This window comes from Thermobia domestica, chromosome 14 (genome assembly GCF_964235325.1).
Source record: "Thermobia domestica chromosome 14, izTheDome1.hap1.1, whole genome shotgun sequence".
In the NCBI taxonomy this organism is placed as follows: domain Eukaryota; kingdom Metazoa; phylum Arthropoda; class Insecta; order Zygentoma; family Lepismatidae; genus Thermobia; species Thermobia domestica.
Window position 1 is genome coordinate 102,461,918 of NC_137467.1, and position 21,718 is coordinate 102,483,635.

The following is a 21,718-nucleotide window of genomic DNA, read 5'->3' on the forward strand; positions in this document are numbered from 1 at the left end:
TTTAGGGACGAAATTTGTTCATAGCTGTTCTCATATTAATTTTCGCAGAAACAACACATTCTATTTTATGTCATTTTCTGTTAGATATGCGAACTAGATGCTTTGTTTTCAATTTCGACGTAAAATGAAAGTAGCCACTGTCCCTTGAAACTAAGAAAGGAAATTTACTTGGAACACTCTGTCCCATATTGTATTAAAGCACTGGAATCTTGTCCGGAGTTACCCTTCAATAACCTTTCATGGGCTTCCCGACATGTAGTACTCGGAAATAACATGCCTCACACGCAGACACAGTCAAATGCATAACTGACATTTCATATAAGATTTGTTAATATCCTAATTAGTACCCTGACATCTATTTGTGTTTCTTTTATTTAGCTTAACAAGGAAAGAGTTCTCCAGAAAAGTACCTCTGGAGGAACAACGCATGCATGCAAACACGAAAGCTAGCAGAACGTCCACAATTCCACACAAACGACTCCTATTACCTGCACATGCAAAAGAAAACAAAGGTTTCTGTTTTTTGTTGGCACAGTAGCTACATGTGGCTACATAGAGAATTTCATATGCGTATTTCGTAATTTGACACTTTTCGATAGTATCCGATGTCCGTAGCGATCCGATTTCCCGCTAAGTACAGTACATATATACACAGATTCCGGAAGGGGTACTAATTAAGACTGAATGTAATATTGTTAGAATTAAGTTACAAGATCATGGTACTCGTTTGGATTCATGGTAAACTATTTCTATGATCTTCTAAATAATATAAATGAGTGCATCAGGCAATGAGAAGATAAAATGGAATATTTCGTTCAAGTGCCATCCCTTTTGAACATAAGAAAGATCATTTAAAATAATAACCTGGCCCCAACTAGGTATCATTTGGCCCGCGAATAAAACTGTAAGATATACAGTTCCTTTTTAAACTTGTGCAAAAGGAATAGTGCAACTGGCCATGATAGTATGCCTGAACCTAGATTTGACAATTAACTATGAAAATATCTTGTTAAACCTTTATATTTCTATGCTGATTCTTCGAGATAAAGTCGGGTACCAGAGAGATTTTAGAGAGATACTGACTGCATAGACTTGGTAGCTAAAGCTCTAATTGTTCTAGATACATAAAACAAGAAATAGGATATGCTGTATGGAACAGCAATTTAGAAATCGTATAACGTATGTACATTTAATGGATTATCTTTTCAAAAGGGAATAAAGGAAATAGAAAATGAACCCCAAGTACAGTATTTTGTCCTGGGCGTTACTATAAGTTGATCATCAATAATTTTAAAAATGAAGAATCAGTTGCTTCGGGAAGCACACGTTATTCTAGCCGAACTGCTGAAAGCGTTGGAAACAATATAATCAAACTTGTAAATTCCTTTTCTTAATTTGATACAATTAAATTAATAAGCACTGGAATGACTATCGGAAAATGTACATGTAACAATTGAAACTAAACGGATTTTTACACTTACCAACGAATTTTACTAAATTAGCTATCTTCAAGACTACATCATATATGTTTAAAGCACGGTTAATCCTTAAATATGTTGTAAATAGAAGCTATCAAACAGTAAAAAAAAAAAAAAAAAAAAAAAAAAAAAAAAAAAAATCCATCGCAACTGTGAAGTAAGGGTACGTGCCTTTGAAGCAGGAAATGCGACTTCGATTTCCGGAAGGATCCAGTTCGGTATCAATCTGACTATTTAAATATAGCTCAAAATTATTATTTACTCTGAAATTTAAACTTGTTTTTTACTATGATGTTGTTTAAAGATAATACATATATCAATCGATAAATCGGACCGACATGAACAAAATGACATACTTGAAAGTAAATCATTATGTGTAGTTCTCGAAAAAATCGCTAGACCTTATGGACTTAAAGTGTGTGTAGTCCGTTGAAAATTTGACGCAGTTGATAGGTTTTATTATGCTGGAAAAGTTTATTATTATTATTATTATTATTATTATTATTATTATTATTATTATTATTATTATTATTATTATTATTATTATTATTATTATTATTGTATGCACTATGTAAGAAAAATTGAAACCTTGCAGATTGTGTCTAGGTTTTTGATTTTTCTTAACCGTGATGCACATATTTGCAAAGAGAGGTTTTGTAGTGTCCTTGAGGAATTATGGAATTCCCAATTATACTCTCTTGGGAATTATTACGCGTTGAGCCAGGAACCTTATCGCAATAAAAAAGACCGAAACAAGCAACTATCACTGAATATCTTTCACCAATTATTATGTACGTGAACCATGCAGATTTGCAAGACAATGTATGAACAATATAAGAAAGTACGAATACTCTAAGTAGAGCACACCACTGCTAATAGAGACGACTCATTTTAATAATCTATAGATACAGACAAGATGAACAAATTGAAATACGTTTCTAATGAATAGCATGAAGTGAATGAAGAAACAGATTTATAATGAAAATACATGTTGCCCAAAACTCTTATTACCGTATCCAATACCAATAAATACAAGACAGTAAACATACATATACGAGTATAGTCATTGCTATGATGTTAATGTGCTGGGGAATAGCGAATGGTGGAAACTTTATGACGAGGAACTACATAATTTTATACCGTTTAACAAACATTGTTAGGGTCATTAAATCTAGGAAGCTCAGGAGGGCAAGTCATGTAGCCAGAATGTATGAAAGTAGGAACGGTTTCAAATTTTTAACTGGAAATCCAAACACAAACCTATCATTAGGAAGGCCTAAGCGCAGATGGGAGGGAACAGAATAAGATGGATCTCGCAGAAATAGGAATAATCCAAAAGATGATAGTGATCTACATAGTTTAAAAACTCGAAAGACATCACTAAAGCAGAAGAAGGATTTATTGCGAATAGTATGTTCCGCCAAGAATAAAACAATACGTGGCTGAGTTTCATTCATCGTGATACACCTGAAAGTACTCTACAAGAAATGCGCAAAACTTCCTGACAACAGATGAAAGCACCAGAGGAATAGCGGAAAGTGTTTTAGACAAGTTCAAAGAATATTGACATGGAAACCCAGCTATTTTGAATCCTCCAGAATAATTATATTAATCTTAAATATGATGTACAGTGGGCCACATAAATTCTTGAGATACAAACTCCGTGAGGTACTCCTACTAACGCCCGCTCCGAGATTAAGTCTTGGTCAAATACACCGTAAAATATTCTGTGATGATCGCAAATTGTGGAGTTTCCTATTATGAATTTTCTCTAGTCACTCATTTGTTTTTTTTCTTTTTGCTCCATTTTCTTTTAAGACTTAGTTTCTAAAAAATCTCGGTTTGAATCTTTCTAGAGTACCACAGCTATGAGTTAACTCTATAGCCTATGCAAAACGGAGGTTCAATGCCACATTTAGAATAATTTTCCATTCACTTTTATCGTTAGTAAACTGGATCCAGTGTTTACTTTGTATTCCTATTTCTACGAGATCCATCTTAAGCCTTTTAGACCTGGTGATAACTTTCGTGTACAGTGGGTCATATAAATTCTTAAGGTACACAATCCATGAGTTACGTAACCCAACTAACGCCCGCTCCAAGATTAATCACGCCTGGTAAAGTAGCTAGAACAGCAGCATGAAGTTGCTTCCACATATTAAAAGAACAAATCGTAAATAGTGTCCTTGTGCACGATTGAGGCGAAACACTGGATGAAGATATAACAAAAGCTATTTCTTGGGTACTTGTACTAACAATACACAGCAGTACCAGAAAATGATATACGGACATCAGAGGCGCCGATAAGAAGATAACAGTAGGGGTGACTTAAATAATCATATAACTAACTCAAATGAGGGATTACATAAAAAGTTAACTTACTTCAAATGACTATACATACAGGGATTGGACAAAAAATCTAAAGCGTTTGCAAAAGTGTGAAAATCATACCTAGTATGATGTCGGGCCTCCTTTTGCGTCAAAAACAGCTTGAATCTGACGTGGAATGGACGTATACAGCTCCTCAATCGTGGTGTGTGGAATTTTGTATCATTGTTCCTCCAAAACATGTTCCAGTTCCTTAAGGGATGCTGGTGGAGGATAATGAGGACGAACACACCTTTCTAACTCAGACCACAATGACTCAATTATGTTCAGACCTGGCGATTGTGGGACCGAGGGGAGGTGTGATAGCTCCTGGTCATGCTCCTAAAACCATGATTTCACCGTTTTTGGAGCATGACAGGGTGCCAAATCATCTTGGTAGATGCCATCATCATCAGGGAACAATATTTGGGTCATTGGTAGAACCTGGTCTCGCAAAATGGCCTCATACGCCTTAGCATTCGTCATTCCATGTAGGGCTATGATGGGACCTGCAGAAAACCACGATATCTTTGCCCATACTGTAACAGAACCATCCCCATGCTTTACAGTTGGGAGCAGACAGTCTATATCATTGGTCTGCGACGGTGTTCTCCATACGTAAACACGGCCGGTTGTTGGAAACAAGGTGAAGATCGATTCATCGGACCGCAATTGTCTTTCCACTGCTCATGAGTCCACGCCTTGTGGTCTTTGCACCACTGAATACGCCTCTTCGCATTTACTGGTGTAACCAGGGGTTTGGTGTTAGCGACCCTGCCATGAATTTTCATTTTATGAAGTTCCCGTCTCACTGTTTTCGATGAAGCCGGGTACTGTGGGCCGGAATTGAAATCAGACGTAATTTTCATTGCAGTGGTCCTCTTTTTAGCTGCTACAATTCGTTTTAATGACCTACGGCCCCAATCTGACAGGATTGTTTTCCGACCACTGTTGTGCTTTGCAGATGTCGTTTGATCATGAATTGTGTATGCCCTCGTGACATTGAACACAGTGTCTTCAGATACACCCACAATGTTCGCCACTGTTGCCACTGAAGCTCCAAACAGACGGGCACCAATAATCATGCCTCTTTGGAAGTCTGTCAGGTCGCTCAACTGGTTACTGCTGACGGAAGACGAAGGTCCCCATGACACTTGAAAACAACAGACGATCGGAAACCGCCACACGTGTTGTACAGTGGAGGGCCAAACTTATGTGTCCTGTATGAAGTGTTTTTAGTTTTTTTTTTGCCAATCCCTGTATATACGTATCAAATAATATACGGATAGGTTAAGCGGTATATGTATTAGGTTATTTTTTAAGTAAACATAAAGCTCTGCGCTGAGTTTTGAAACTATTAGAAGTAGTCCTACCTGAAAATCAATTAAAGTATGGATTTATCATTCGGAGAAGGAACCTAGCCCCAGTGAAAATTTTGGAGGTTTAACAGGGCCGGAGAAGGTTCCGGCACCACTAATTGATATGTAATACTACTTCCAAAGAAGAACTTCTCCGATTTCGTTATTCGTTACATGACTTTCGAAAATGCTATATAATGGTATCAAGAACTTATTGTACTAAGCGTATTTCCTATTAAGTTGCCACTGTAACTGAGTGTTCTATTTTTGAATAATATTTGTGCAAAATTACACATTGAGATACAAGGAGAAAAGAGGAGAATACAGTGTCAATAAACAACAATTTAAAAATGCACGAAATTAACGGATAGTATCAAATACAGGACCATTAACAAAATTAACTCTATAACTCCTTTTCTCCATTAATTTCTCTTCCTATCCTTTCAGGATTACGTCATCACTGACCTTTTCCACTGGACATTATTTTTCATTTAGCAGCATCCACTGAAGCTCAGCATTCTAAATGAAACATTTTAAAAAGCGAGGAGAATCGAACCCGGGCCGCGTACTTAGAAAATCATAATCTAACCCCTCATCTAAAGCGTTAGTTTTCCGTCTCGCGTAAATAAAAAGCCCATTATGTTCATTCAAAGGAGTAGCTTTTTAATAGTTAAATTGATTGGCAAAAAAATGTAATTGACGACTCGGAGGACATTCAGTAAATTATGAACATTATAGAGTTTTTAAGAAGCAAAATACAAAACTCCTTCATTTTGAAACAAATACGGAGCACAGGTTATACACGTAAAGAACATAAAGATGTATAAATTACTTCGTAGTAATCGTGGTAAAGTGGTCAAAGCGATTGACCAGTAATCTGAAAGTACTCGGATCAGATACACAAAGGGCCAGTAGTTTTAATTTATTTTAGAATTTTTGGTGGCGATTGATTGGCGATGACACGTTTTATTATTTTCAGTTCTTTGAATACTGGGATGTTTCAATACTTGAATTACCAAATCTTCAGCAATAATAATAGTATCAATAATAAACTAAATAATAATAATAATAATAATAATAATTATTATTATTATTATTATTATTATTATTATTATTATTATTATTATTATTATTATTCCATAGGAAATTAAAAATTAGGAGCTTATTGTCACTCAGGTCATGCCACTGCAAGCAGAAACATGACATTTGGTAAGAATATTTCGGTTTTGTTTTAGTGTTGCCCACGAGAAGGGAAATTTCTCATCTCATTTCTAAAACAAAACAAACAAAATCGAGACGAGAATTAACATTTTACATTCGAGACGGGACAAGGTGAATTCAAATTATCGTTTCGCTTTGGAATGAGAATCAAAGCGAGAAGAAAAGTATCTAAAACATTTCTCCTCTTATCTCGATTATGGAAATTGTATGTGTCCATTCTTTAAGTAATACTTGCTTTGTAGACTGAATTTTGTATTTTATTATTTTTTATTTCGAAGCTCATTGATTTTATTGAAGTCTGTGTAGGTGTTTTTGTTGCACAGCTTTTATAATTACTTCTGCATATCCTAAAACTTTATTTATTATATGCCTTACTGTTCACCAATATTCAGTTATTTTCTTAAAAATGTACAATAAGATTCCTTGTACTTAAGTGGAACGCTTTCGTTCAAAATTCTGGTAGTTGCAAAGGAGTATTCTGGATTTCCTTACAAACTGCCGAAACCCCGACCTATCTGTAAGTTTTGCGTAATTATAGGACAAGTTTAAAGATTTTAATACCATTACAACAACTACTACTTTTCTTATTATTATTATTACTGACGTTTTGTTAATTTAATGCTTTATTGTTGTTTTAGTCGTAGCTCGCCCAGCTTGTGTCCCTCTACCCAGGGACGTACGGAAGGGGGGGGACACGGGGGTCCGGACCCCCCCGAAATTTCGACTTTTTAAAAATTTAGCCTAATTTTAGGGGCAATTTTAGCAATTTTAATATAAAATAGCTTCATATTTAGTTTGAACCCCCCCCCCGAAATAAATTCCTGGGTACGCTACTGCCTCTACCTATCCCAATTCCCGCCTAGTGGGCATTGCGGTGGACAAACGCCGCGTGTACGTTTTCTCGAGGTTCTGTTTCCTCCCACATTCTTTGTTCCGTTATTTCTTTCATTGTCATCATCGACGTGTTCTTTAGCTTTGTTACAGTATAACCATGTAACGTAAAACTTAAAGATACACTTTTTCTTAGGGTTCTTGTGAGTTCGGTAGCCATAACTTATACATGAAGTTCGACTGGAAACCTTTCGTTTAACATATAACTAGTTGTAGGAACGTGCGCAGGGGATAAGTCCTGGTGGTTTGTAGGTTCTAGGAAACGATATTGTTTCAGACACATTTATGACTCATACTAGACCATAAGTATGTCCCTTATGTTCTCATTAATTGTTCGCTGAATACGCTACGTTCTCAGACAGTACGGATCAAGGTTGTACAATGTGATGTCATACTGTTAGTAGGTCCGCTGTGAAGAAAGCCGTTTCAACTCGTAAGACCGAAATAAATTGAGTATTTTTTATTGTTTTACACATCAGAAGTATGAATATTGTCGTTGATAAAAAATTCTTAATTACCTCAGCGAGAATCAAATCCAGGAGCCCTGAATTACGGAACGAATGCTCATGCTACTACGCTAACACTGCTCTATTAAGTAAGAGTCAAAAACACTCGTGTATGTAGGAAATTGCGATAACGACGAAACACACTGATTACGGGCATGATAAAATACTCTAGTCGAGAGAATTCAAATTTAAATTAGAAAACAAAAATAAAGATATAAACACGCAAGGATGTGAAGGAGAAACTGGTTTTAATTTAATTCGAACCCTTAACAGGAACCTGGTGCCTCAGACTACTTTCTTTTCTGATTCACCGAAAGTATCTCCGTATTGTCTCTATTATACTTGGTAATACTCGTTTTTACAGTTTTATTTCCAGTAGTCTTGAGCGACGGGGACACGAACACATACTTCGAGGACATATACAATTTGAAATGATCTGACACCGGGAATCAAACCTGGATCGCGACTACTAAACCATCTGAGTGTGGGATACCTGTTTCGTTCCCAAGGCAAGTAAGCTTAAGGTGAGCAACATCTAGCTCGTGGGTTTTCTCAGGACAATCCAGTTTCCTCCAACTTTCTGCTTCCACCAATTCCTCCCTCATAATTCACTTGCTTTAATCACGGTCTTCCTTAACCCTTTCTTGCATAACGTCCACTGGAGTTGACACTGCTGGTTGGTTACGATTGTGTTCTGTCGGAACTCTCTACCCGCAACCCAAATGTGTTATTTTTCAATAGAAGTTACCTGGGTGCCCTAACGATCTGAAATTTTCTGCCACCTATCGTGAAACTCTGAAAACACGGGTGTGACGTTATCGGTGCATACTTGAGACAGGCAGGAAAGAGTCGTGGCAAGTTCTTCTGAAATATATGCTAATATCTTCTACGATATTCCAAGCAAGTGATATTTTTCCTTTTGTTTGTTATAATGTCTGAAACAAGCTGACATCATGGTATTATCAGGTTTTCTTCTTGTATCTACAAAAATCATCCAAACAGACAAGTCCCACATAGTGGACAGCATGCACTTGAAGCACATTTGTCTGCAATAATCTGCCCACTGTAGTGGACTTCATGCATCTGTTGAAGATATGATTGGTTTTGCAAGAAATGGTGCTTGTCACTTACAAAAATGTAATTCTAGTCTCTATAGCAACCAGTAAGTCTCTTCAAGACTTCCTACTAATATATGTGTGAAATCTGCGTTCGATTTCCAATTGATGTCACTACACTTGACTCGAATATGTTATGGCAGACAAAATTGGGATGTTGATAACACCTCCGAAAAGACCATCTTTCCTGAAATGAGGAACATGTAGACCTGTACACACAAACTGCCATGAACATACGTTACTCAGTATGTTGGGGATGACGGAAGTGAATCAGCACAAGCGAATGAACAAAAATAAATTAAACATTCTTCTCTGACTACAAGCAACCAAAGACAACAAGCAAAATTGAGGTCATCAAAATGTAACAATAAAATTTCTCAAAATGTTTCTTCATTTCTTAAAAATAACAATGTAAATATTACAGGAAATGAACAAATTGATTTGTTTTAGCAGTTGTTTACAGACGACGTTGTAAATGACATTGTTTCGGATCAATCTGTATGCGAATTAAAATATCAAGGTACACGACTGCGTTGGTCTTATGATGAAGTTTTACGTTTTAAAGTTGTAGCCGACTTAATGTCAGTAGACCGGTATGGAGATATCTTCATTTCTATGATAATTTCTATGATATGCCTCGGGATGTGAATGACAGACTTCATAAATTACAATATGTACTGAATAAACTGAAAGAAAGATTCGAATTTGCTGTGAATGATGAGTATGAATGCATTGACGGGCCAATCATGCCATTCAAGAGTAGACGTAAAATAAACCAATATTTACTCACGAAGCCGAAAGCTTGGGGGTAAAAATTTGGGTAAGGGCACAGAGCAGTGGTTACATTTACGATTTTGATGAATATGTTGATTTTAACTCTTATTACTTGTACCAAAATCACTTTGGCAAGTTTCTACAATATAACGTTCCTTCCATTTATTTTAGTATATTTTTGCGAACTTTATGTGCTACAATTCAGAAATGATAATCTTACCCAAACTGCATGAAGTCCATTCAAGTGGATACATAAAGAAAATGATTAAATTCTGCTAATAAAATATCAAATTTCAAAATTTTCGATTTTATGTCATAGTACATCAAGAACAATTTGTATTAAAAAATCATAATAATATGTCAATGAGAACATAATTCATGCATGAAAGGGTTAACCTAACAGGCATAATCATGGGACATTAAAAGCAAAGATTTAATTTTCAATCGGTTAACCGAAAAGTAGCCAAACCGAAAAAGAGTTGTATTTTCTATTGCTCATTACCATGTTCTCACGAAAAGTTAGAGAGTGAGGAACATGGGGAGTCGTAATTCCATTCAAAAGTGAAACAGCAGATTCATAATACCTAAACCTAAAACGAAACCATTACAAATCTTTCGGAACTTTTCCAAAATATGTATGAATATTGTAAAAAAGTGGCTGTATAGTGTCTGTTTCCAAACAAAACTGAACCAAATTGCGGTTTGATTTCTGAAATAAACCGGTACATTCTGTTTCACCCTTGAATCGAACCCAAACCAATTAACCGGTTTGTTACTAAATACAATATCACTCATCCATAATATTGTAGTTTTGTCGTCTGGAACATTATTTTCGCTAAGGCGATTCTTCTTTTGGATGGCGCGATGGGTGTAAAAGGTAGTGAGTGGTGTGTTACGTAAACAATAAAAGAAGATGCGTTTTTAGTTTATGCAGAGAAACAGTGCTGGGGCCAAAGCCTCCTCCGACAAAAGCAAATATTATCGTAGAAGTGCAGGAAGGAGTGGATCGAAGCGAATGTAATTGTGTGTAGATATTATATACGTAAAATAAGGCAATTCGTGTTTCCCAATTGTCCCATGCAATTTGTTTCAAATTTGGCACACCAACAGTAAACAGAAAATAAACCGACACGTGTTTTTGTTTATGTGGAAAGTATTGTAAGGGTTAAAGTCGCCCCCCGAAATACTGTAAAATATGTATAGGTAGGAAACGTCTAGTGTGAAAATAGTGAACTTTGCCAATAGATAGATGACGTAAAAGTTAGAATCAACACAGTAAATTTCGAGTGTGTCCTGCTTCTACCCTCAAAATTTCAAGTTCAAAGAATGAACATTGCGCCCTCTATCGTGGTACAAACAGACAGACAAACGAGCAATTGCCACATAAACAAAAACACGTATTGATTTATTTTCTGTTTACAGATGTGTGAAATTTGAGGCAAATCGGATGAGGACAATTGGGAAACACAAATTGCCTTATTTTACATATACAATATCCACTCTCAATTTCATTCACTTCGATCCGTTCCTTCCTGCACTTCTAAGACAATATTTACCTTTTTCGAAGGAGGTCTTGGCGCCAACCCTGTTTTTCTGCACAAACTTAAAACACATGATCGCTTATTTTGTTGCGTATTTTCCCTAGACAAAGTTTTGTTGCAGTTCTCCATATCCTTTAGGCATTTCTGACGTATAGCTATTAGCACTTTTGATAATTCGTAACCAAAGGTTTGGTAGGGTCTGTACCCCACCAAACTGATTTTAAAGGAATATACGAAACACGTATTACCTTATTTTATGTATATAGTACCTGTGCACAATTTACATTCACTTCAGTATACTTCTTCTTGCCTTTAGGGCGTCAACTTTCACAATTTTGGGTGGAGATTTTTGCACTCTAAAGCAGTTTTTCCGCCGGAAAAAAAAAAACAAAAAAAAACAAGTATTCATTTGCTTTTTGCGCATTGGTCCTGCACAAAGTTTTGTTGCATCTCTTCATGTCCTTTAGGCTTTTCGGACATACTGTTATTAGCAATTTTCATATTTCATGATCAAATGTTTTGTGGAGTCCGTGCCCACCCAACTATTTTTCCAGAAAGACACGAAACGCATATTCCCTCATTTCGGGTCTAGAATATCTGTGTACAATTTCGTTCGCTTTGGTCTATTTCTCGCCTTTCGGGCGTCAAATTTTAAAATTTTGGGTGGGGCTTTTGGCTCGTAAAACAGTATTTCTGCAGAAAATAAAAAAAAATATGTATTCGTTTATTTCACGTGTAGAATCTATCTGTTAAATTTTATCAAAATCGGAATCTTACTTTTGGGAACTGTTACATGTAAGCATAAGACAAATAAAATCAACTTAATTTTATTCAGTATGCTCTTCTGAACGAGCAAGATATAAAGTAATTTGATTTACTATAGCCATAGCCATTGTGAAAACATCCAATATATCTGGAGTGATCATCTCTATATTTTGGACAGTTCTCTCTTTCAAGTCCACTATTAAAAATCTACTCTTTTGAGTGAACATAATAGGCTCTTTATTTACGCGACCAAGAATAATTAATGCTTTAGATGAGGGGTTAGCATTGTGGTTTTCTAATCTCGACGCCCCGGGTTCTATTCTCCTCACTTTTTAAAATGTTTCATTTACAAGGCTGAGCTCCAGTTGGATGCTGTTAGCTGAAAGATAATCTTCAGTGGAGAAAGTCAGTTGTGACGTAATCCTGAAAGTAAAGGAAGAAAAATGAATGGAGAAAACGAGTTACAGAGTTAATTCTGTTAATGGTTCTATATTGGATATTATCCGTTAATTTCGTGCATCTTTAAATTGTTGTTTATTGACACTATCTTCTGATTTTTCCGTGTGTCTCAGTGTGTAATTTTCACAAATGTTATACAAATCAAGAACAGTTATATTTGCAACTTAATGGGAAATACGCTAAGTACGGTAAGTTCTCCAACTCGTTTGAATGTTATCGAATTTTACATTTTAAAATTTACAAATAAATTATTGCGTACCAATATTTAGCATTTTCGAAAGGCATTTTACGAATAATGAAATCGGACAAGTTCTTCTGTGAAGTAGTATTACATATCAATCAGCGGCGCTGGAACCTATGAACTCAGGTTCTTTTAGACTCCAAAATATTCATTAGGGGCTAGGTTCCTCCCTCGAATGATCCATCCATTACTTTTAATTGATTTGCAGGTAGGACTATTGTCAATAGTTTCAAAACTCAGCGCAAGGCTTTGTGTTTACTTAGAAAGTAATCTAATACATATACCGCATATTCTATCCGCATATTATTTGATACGCATATATGTATAATCATTTGATGTAAATTAAGTTGTTTATAATCCCTCATTTGAGTTAATTATAAGAGTATTTAAGTCGCCCGACTGTTATCTTTTCATCGGCGCCTCTTGTGTCTCTATATTTTTTCTGGTTCTCTGCTTGTGCTGTTAGTACTAGTATCTAAAACAAATTTTAAAAAATAGCTTTTGTTATTTCTTCATCCAGCGTTTTGCCTCACTCCTGCAGAAGAACACTGTTTACGATTTGTTCTTTTAACATGTGGGAGCAACTTCATGCTGCTTTTCTAGCTTCTTTACCAGGCGTGATTAATCTTGGAGCTGGCGTTAGTTGAGTTGCCTAACTCATGGATTTTGAACCTGAAGAATTTATGTGACTCACTCAGTGGCGTAGCACACTTTTGCGCCCCCCCCCACAAAGTATAGAGAAGGGGCCCTAGTTGTAAAGCCGATAGAAGTAAGATTGAAGTTCTACTTCTTTAAATCTTTATTCATCGTAAGACTTCGGGGCCCCCTATACGTTGCCCCCCCCCGCACTGCGGGGGTTTCGGGGCAGCTGCTACGCCACTGGACTCACTGTACACAAATGTTATCATCAGGTTTAGAAGGGTTAAGATAGATCTGTCAGAAATAGAAATACAAAGTAAACACTGGATTCAGTTTGCTAAGGATAGAAGTAAATGGAAAACTATTGTGAACGTGGCATTGGACCTCCAGGTTGCATAGGCTATAGAGGCAGTTAGTTAGTCATAGCTGTGGTACTCTAGAAAGATTAACACAAACCAAGAATTTTTGAAACTAAGTTTTAAAAGAAAATGGAGTACAAAGAGGAAAATAAATGGGTGAATAGAGAAAATACATAATAGGAAACTCCACAATTTGCGATCATCACATAATATTTTACGGTTTATTAAATCAAGACTTCTACGATTAACCGAACATGTCGCTTGAATGGGAAATTTTCTTATGTTCTAATTGGAAATCATTATGATTATATCTTGTGGATAGACCTAGAATATTGAGAAGATAATGCAAGGTGCTCCAAAAGTTGGTATACACCAATGCATTGATCAAGTATAATATTCTAGCTTATAGATTTATTTGCTTCGGCTGTTCCGAGCTTAAGATATACATGTAAGTAGAAAGACATTAAGGACAAATAATAAAGTAACTAAGTCTACCTGATGGATAACAATAAGAAATAGAGATGCAAGGGCTCGAAAAAAAACCATCTTTTTTGAAAAAAAACTCGGTTTTTTCTGCTTTGCTTTTTTGCTTGGGAAATTTTGGGCTTTTTTCAAAATTCTGCTTTAAATCGATAAAGCAGACTTTGTTTCGCTTCTCTATAACACAGAAAGTCATTTAATTAGTGGCTGATGCCGATAATAATATAAAACCTCGAAAGTAAACCATGAATTTCGAAAAGATATTTTAAACAATTTTACTTCAACATTTTTACATTATGAATTCCAAAGGATTAACCAATGTATATAATAAACACATTTTAACCTCCTATATACAAAAGTAAGCAGAGCTGGCAAGAACCATGGTTGTTTCTGAAAATGCCAAAAACCCGTTTTGGGGGGGCAGTTTAAACCAGGCTTTTTTGGGGTTTAAACCAGGTTTTTTGATTTAGATATTTTGCTTTATGTATTTATATTACATATTCACAGAAATAAGTTTGTTTCGCCTTGGTGTTATTATTCAACAACGGGGTTATGCTGGAAGAGGTCCCATAAGCTTAAAGAAGTCCGGTCAGTAAATTTCTTAAATTGAGAAACTCCCTCCTGCCCTAGCCATCGGGAAAATCCCGTCATTCTTTTAAATGTAAAACAATAACGGGAAAATCCTGTAACATTTAATTTGCATGTAAAATTTAAAGGTCAACGTATTATAATCAGTACGCTAAAACTGAGTGACACACAATCATAGTCAACATCTTACGAATAAAATCAGAAAAATAAACACACTGCTGAACAAGACTGCACTTATTTAATATAAAAACACATTTACACGTGACGTTTCGATCTTCTATCCAAGATCCTCATCAGACGTGAGTGTACGTCTGATGAGGATCTTGGATAGAAGATCGAAACGTCACGTGTAAATGTGTTTTTATATTAAATAAGTGCAGTCTTGTTCAGCAGTGTGTTTATTTTTCTAAAACTGAGGTATTAAATTACAAATTTAGTATGTAGGTATCATTGAAAGTCCAATCCAAGCTAATGTTGGAAGCTAAGTAGGCAATCGATAAATTTTACCAATTTTAATCAATATATTTAAGCAACCTTCGCTTCTTTATAAAACAACAGGCATGCAGAAATATATAATTTGGTTTCGTTTCGTATGTTTAGGCTTATTCTTACGTAATACCGAGGTTATCAAGGAGAAGACTTTCGCTTAAAGTGACATCCGAAAGAGTACTTGGTTTACACATGAAAGAAGGGTTGTGGTTCGACCGAGAATTGAACATGGGACACCTTGATTAAAAGGTGAAAAGGAAATAAGACTAATGCAGATGGTTTGACATGTGAAAACGTCACCATGAAGTTCACACGATTCGCATTTTTGTTCTTTTAATTTTTTTAGTTTAAACCAGTTATTTAAAAAAAACAGCTGGTGTAAACGAGCCAACCCTAAGAGTAAAAACTTCTTTCAAAAAATACACAAATAACTAGCAAAATTGTATGTAGTATTTTTACTTCAAAATATTCCATACCCTCTTTTTGAAACAAAATAAAATTAAAATAAAACATAAGAGAAATACTTAGATTTGTATGATACAATTAAAGGCTGCACATGGTTCTGTATATTCTTGAAATTTTAGTCAAGTTTTTTATAACCACCATCAAGGGCGCCCATCAGGGGGGTTAAGGGGGCGCTTGCCCCCCTAGAGGAAAATGTACTTCAGAATATTGAAAATCCAATAGGATTTTTACATTAGTTACAGCAAAATTTGAAACTATAATTTGAAACGTCGCTTATACTTGCCCTTCCTTGGAAACCACAACATGGGCGCCCTTGACCACCATCACGGTTTACCCAGTCCTCAAGTTTTCTGAATTTTTAACAAGAGGGATTCAACATATCATTACGGAACAAAAAAAAAAAAAGACTACGGAATATATTTAAGTTAAGCTAAATACAACTGCACAACAAACGTGACTGAGTGGTTGGCTTTTGCGCTTCTATCGGGAAGTCTGGCATTCAACCCAGCATTCGACCATTCTGACAAAGCCTTCCTTCATTCCATCTGAGAATGTAGAAATAGTGCGTGTACTGGCCGATTAGGAGTGTAGGAGTTGGCCGACTTCTTTTCTTATTGTTTTTAAATCGTTATTATTACTAATTACCAGCAGTGACGGTTTTGCGAAGGTTAGAGGATCGGTCTTTCGGACTGAAGCCTGTTCTCGAAGTTGTGGAATGTCTAAAACGAACGAAATATCTATTAGTTATGCCTTTACTCATAAACTTTAAGCTCCCGTCAAATAAAAATTACGAATGTTTAGAAAAACTAAACATTAGTAGTAAGAAAACCCCTCCCAAAACACTTTTTTAAATTCGCCACTGATTCTCAGTATAAAATTATCTTCAAGGTTGTATCCGGAAGATTATTGCTAAACATATAAACGAAACGAAATATTAGTTATGCCTGTACTCATAAACTTCAAACTGCTCCCAAATAAAATTAGGACTTTTTAGAAAACGAAACAATCAGAGAAACCCCTCCCAAAGTACTTTTCTAAATCCGCTATTGATTATTTGTATAAATTGGTATTCAAGGTTGTATCTGGAAAATTATTGCTAAATCATTGCACAACTACAGTATAACAGAAATGTGGAAATACGGTTTGACGGACATATTGAAAAACGTATGCTTTGACGGATATATAGAAAAACGTAAGTTTAACTTTCGTTCTAGAAGCTGGAGTACTAAGCTCTTAGAAATGAAACACGGATGACAAACTAAAATGATCTAGAGAAGGAAAAAATGTCGATAACTCAAAAGTTAAAATAAAATTAAATAACCTGTAAAATTGCCCTCAAATACTACATTCTTCATGTTAGCTTTAATTCGTAAAATATGTGCTCCATCCATCTTGATGGTGAATTACAGAGCTAAATATGGCATTCAGGTCGTGGAAATCTTATCTAACTATAGAATATACTATAAGAAAGCTATTTGGATAGAAAAATCATGAAAATGAAAAAAGCCAAAATTTCCAAAATTCTCGTTTTTTTTTTAAAAAAAAAAAGCCGGCTTTTTATGTGAAAAAAACTATCGATTCAAAAAAGCCGGCTTTTTTTGCATCTCTAATAAGAAATGATATAAAAGAATGAGTTGACCAGTACGGGACTGCTACCTAATTTTGGTCCACCCTGTATAAAACTATTTCTTGACGAAATAATTTATCAATGTCCACTACACTGGTTTGACCTGGGATATGATTCCATTGTATTCATTTCTTTCTGCGTCAATGAAAAATTGATTTCGTAAGCAACGAAGTTAGCTACTTAGTGATTATGTATCATTATGTTGAATTAGACTTAATTAGAGTGTATTATGTTACAGTAAACTGGGTATACTTTGCCCTTTTTTATTTTCAAAATTCCCATTCTAATATCTCCTAAGATTAAGGAGTTAATTTAATGATATTTCTCCTTGTTAAAATGCCATTCTTTGGCTTTCTTTTTAAAGCAGTGAACACTCTACTCTGTGTGACCAAGAATGAAAATTATAGTTCCAATTTTTTAACGCCATGCAAGACTTTTCATAATTGGGATAACTTTAGCCTATTTGTCAAAATGACTAATTAATACACGAACGTATTGTTGTAGCACTGTATTTAAGAAGCAGAAGAGAAGAACAGGACATTATAAACACATTGGTGAAATTATCAATGTTTTAACTTAATTTCAATCGAACGAGAAATATCGTCTCATGAAAATATTTGTATTCTACTTGGGTGAATACGAAACACCTACAGTATATAACATTCTTATTCGTACACAGTGTTTTTTCAAACAAAATATTTAATTTCTCCATTAAACTACAAACTTGTTCTAGTTAATTGTCACACTTGGATACATTAGGGCTTCACAAACTGAAAAACGTAGGAAAAATAATTCGTATCAAATTAAATATTAATTAATAGAAACAAACAATGAGAGAATCCCTGTTTTCGTGCAACTTTTCTATTCGTACACACGGGCTATTATACCATAAAGAAATCATAAGAAAAACACAAACTTGGTACATGCTAAGTCTAGCCTTGTATTTACTGTCATTGTCTGTTGAAATCTGTACCTATTTTTTTTTTTTCACACCACTTGACACACCGCTTGTTGTTTAATATTTCACAATATACATTGGCATCCATAATACCATCAGTAAACTGGATGGTCTATGACATACAGGCACACACAATTAGTGACCCACCACCATGTTTAGCTGTGGGGGAGTGTTCATATTATTATTCTCTGTATTTGGTTTTCTCCATACACTACGTACCCCATCCGACCCAAAAAGATTTATTTTCGTCTCATCGGACCATATAACACTATCCTGAAATTCTTGATCCTTATCACGATATTGTTTTGCAAACTCAAGGCGCTTCTTTCGATTCTCCTTACTTACATAGGCCTCTTTCGTGCTATTCGACTATGATACCCATGTTTTCACAACACACTCCGGACAGTTTGGTCACACATCTGCTTCCTGGACACATTTTCCACTAATGGACGTAGTTCGGGGACACTTAATTCGGGATTTTCTCGAACTCTTTGAAGAATGAAACGTTCGTCGAGTGCTTTTAATTTACGTTACTTTGGTTTCTTCGGTAAATTCCTTGTTGAATCGTGCTCTCTGAATTCTTGTTCTATGTACTGCACAGTGGAGTGCAAGCTAGTAACGGTACGTGCTATTTGGCGTAAAGAATTTCCTCTCAGTGCTAAGTTTATAATTACCGCTTTTAGGTCGGAACTCAGCTCCTTCTGCTTACCCATTTTGATCCGTGGTGTTCAAAAGAAAGAATGCGCAGCATCTTCTACTAACAACAGGTCACCTACACCACTCACACTACTTCAATACAAACGAAGAATACTAGTGAATGATAATATTATTTGCGATTAACACGACACGTCATATTAATGTACGAATAGAAATGCATGAAAACATGGTGTTTTTCTTTATTTGTTACTATTGGATAATTTTTAATATTACTTTAGATTGGTTTTTAAATTGAAATCTGTGATCAAAACCTTCTTTACTCATATAAACATAGTAGATATAAAATTAATAAACGTAAAGTACACATATGTTACATTTTTTCTCATTAGTTCAGGTGTAGGAATAAGAATGTTATAAACTGTATAAAATGACGCTACAAATTTGTAAATACTTAACTTAAAATACCTACAACACAAACATAGGGGTGAAATCACTTTGTTCAATTTAGAGGCAAATAAAAATTTCGCTCAATGAAAATCTCTCTAAGTAGAAGAATACTTTACATCCGGAAATAAGAGCACCATATTCTTCATTGCGGTAGTACTTTACCGGTACCACACTGCTCAGTTTTAGGAAGAAAAATTTTGCAAGTCAGCCATTGTATAATATGCTCTTTTAGAAGCTAGTGGGGGTTAATTTTCCTTATTACATCGCACCATTTGTACACCATTTCATCTTCAATATTGGGCCATTGCCAACACAGAAAATACGGGCCAATGTTACCCCACGCAATTAAATGCTTACTAGTTTGTCCGCAATTGAACAAACATTTAAGGCGTTAGCTTAACAATATTCGCTAATGAACATGTTTCTGCATTCAGGATATGTCACTTTAATGCAATGAACAAAAGTTGTGAAACTTCAAATATGATAAATGTTTACTTGCCATCAATTGCTAGCATTTTGCTTCCCACGTTCTGGAAACAAATCACTAGCGCCAACATCCATGTGTTCTCAATGTTGTAATACTTTGATCAACAACTTTTCTTACTGATAGAAACCATAATAAACATGTAGAAAGAAATCAAATCTTTATCTTCCTTTGTCCCAAAGTATACCCAGTTTACGATACTTTACTGTATATTATTATTATTAGGTGTAAATACTTACCTTTAATAAACACTGACTTCAGTTCTTAAGAAATACCCTGTTTTCTGTTGCTCAACGGAACGGATAATAAATGAAAAACTTAATCTTGACGAAAATATAATTAAAGATTATAAAGTAAGTGTTGATAATATTATTTCTCTGCATAAAAGGTTACTTGGAAAATATAAACATAGAAATAAACGATTACTTACGAAATATCTCTTCTTACCTGGTTGAAAGCAGCCGTAGCTGTAGCATGACCCACTATATCCACGTGGGGACTGAGTCTGTTGAGACAGCTTCCCGCTGCTCTAGAACAAGTTTCTGTGGTGGCGCTGGTCCTGTTTACTAAGTTCAAAGCACTTCCATGTAAATAATTCTTTTTCTTCTTTTTCATCTGTTTATGATTCTGATGCGTGTGCCGCAACGAATATAGCTAGAAAGGAAATAATTAATTTCAGCAAATAAATAGTAACTTATATTATAATGTATGCTTCAATATCAGCTACTAGATTACATATGTGCTGGGTGTTTCAAAACAACACCTACAAAGTTTGGGAGGTGATTCCTGATACCAAAATAAAAAGTATAGACCAACCTGGGTATAGAAATGCTTACTTTCGCCGTTATTGTCGGAAACATGGAAAAACAGTCATAACTCGTGAACAAAATGTCGGATCGAAGTCGAGTAAAAGGAGGTGTCTATTTTTTAATCTATCCTTGATCTGTTTACATTTCTACAATAAAGCATTTTTGAACTTCCAATTATACATTTTTACCTTCATTATTATCTAACTGTTTTTATCCCTTTTACTCTGGAATTCTCCTTAGTTGAAGTTCGATAGCGGGAATCCTTCGCATTATTCCTCTACTTTTGAGACTCTAATACGTTCCCCATACTCTGAATTATGAACAAATTAAAAGCCGTAACAATGCTAGGAGGGCGAGTACCTGAGCCCGGTGACGAAGTTTCCCCCTAGACATGATGTATTATAATGTAAAAATATGTAAATAACTTCCGTTATTCAAAAATTGACCTCACCCAGAATACTTTTGCCTCTCCACATACACCCACCAAGGTATTAAAGGTGGCATTATCACGTTAAGAATGCTTCATTGAATTTCTGTATAATTTCTTTCGGAAGGAAAAAAAGTATCACTGAATGTTTTACAGGTTAAGATATAGTTATTGTTACTCAAGCAAGCAGTCTATACAACTTGCAGGAAGGCACACTTTGGTAAATGAACTTCGGAGCCATTTTTTGTGAGGTGGTAGTGCACATTTAAAGAGTTAATATTGCAAACTGGGAGAGCGCAATGGCAAACATGACGGAGAAAATGCGTCTTAAAGTTGTCTACTCAACACATAGATCGTACAATGCGCAAACTTATCAAGTGACGGCGTGGCAGAGTGACAAGAATCAGCGACTGAAGTGCAAAGGGTCCCGGGTGCGATTTTCGTTTGAGCCAAACTTTTTTCTTGTTTTTTGCTTCAACCAATAAAGTAGGAATTTGTAACTATAAGTAAAATATTAATTCACGATATGTTTATAATGAATAAAACAATAGAAATTTTCAATCACTTGTAAAT

The 21,718-nt window shown here is 35.3% G+C and overlaps 1 protein-coding gene across 1 annotated transcript in view; it reads right to left on the reverse strand.

Annotated features, from left to right (window-relative positions):
- The window catches only part of LOC145670275 (protein O-mannosyl-transferase TMTC1-like), a 2,166,608-nt gene that overhangs the window by 55,224 nt on the left and 2,089,666 nt on the right, over positions 1–21,718 (reverse strand). Inside the window, exon 15 of the mRNA XM_081738705.1 lies at positions 20,357–20,563. Within this exon, the coding sequence (XP_081594831.1) occupies positions 20,357–20,563 (207 nt within the window). The remainder of the gene's footprint in view (positions 1–20,356; positions 20,564–21,718) is intronic.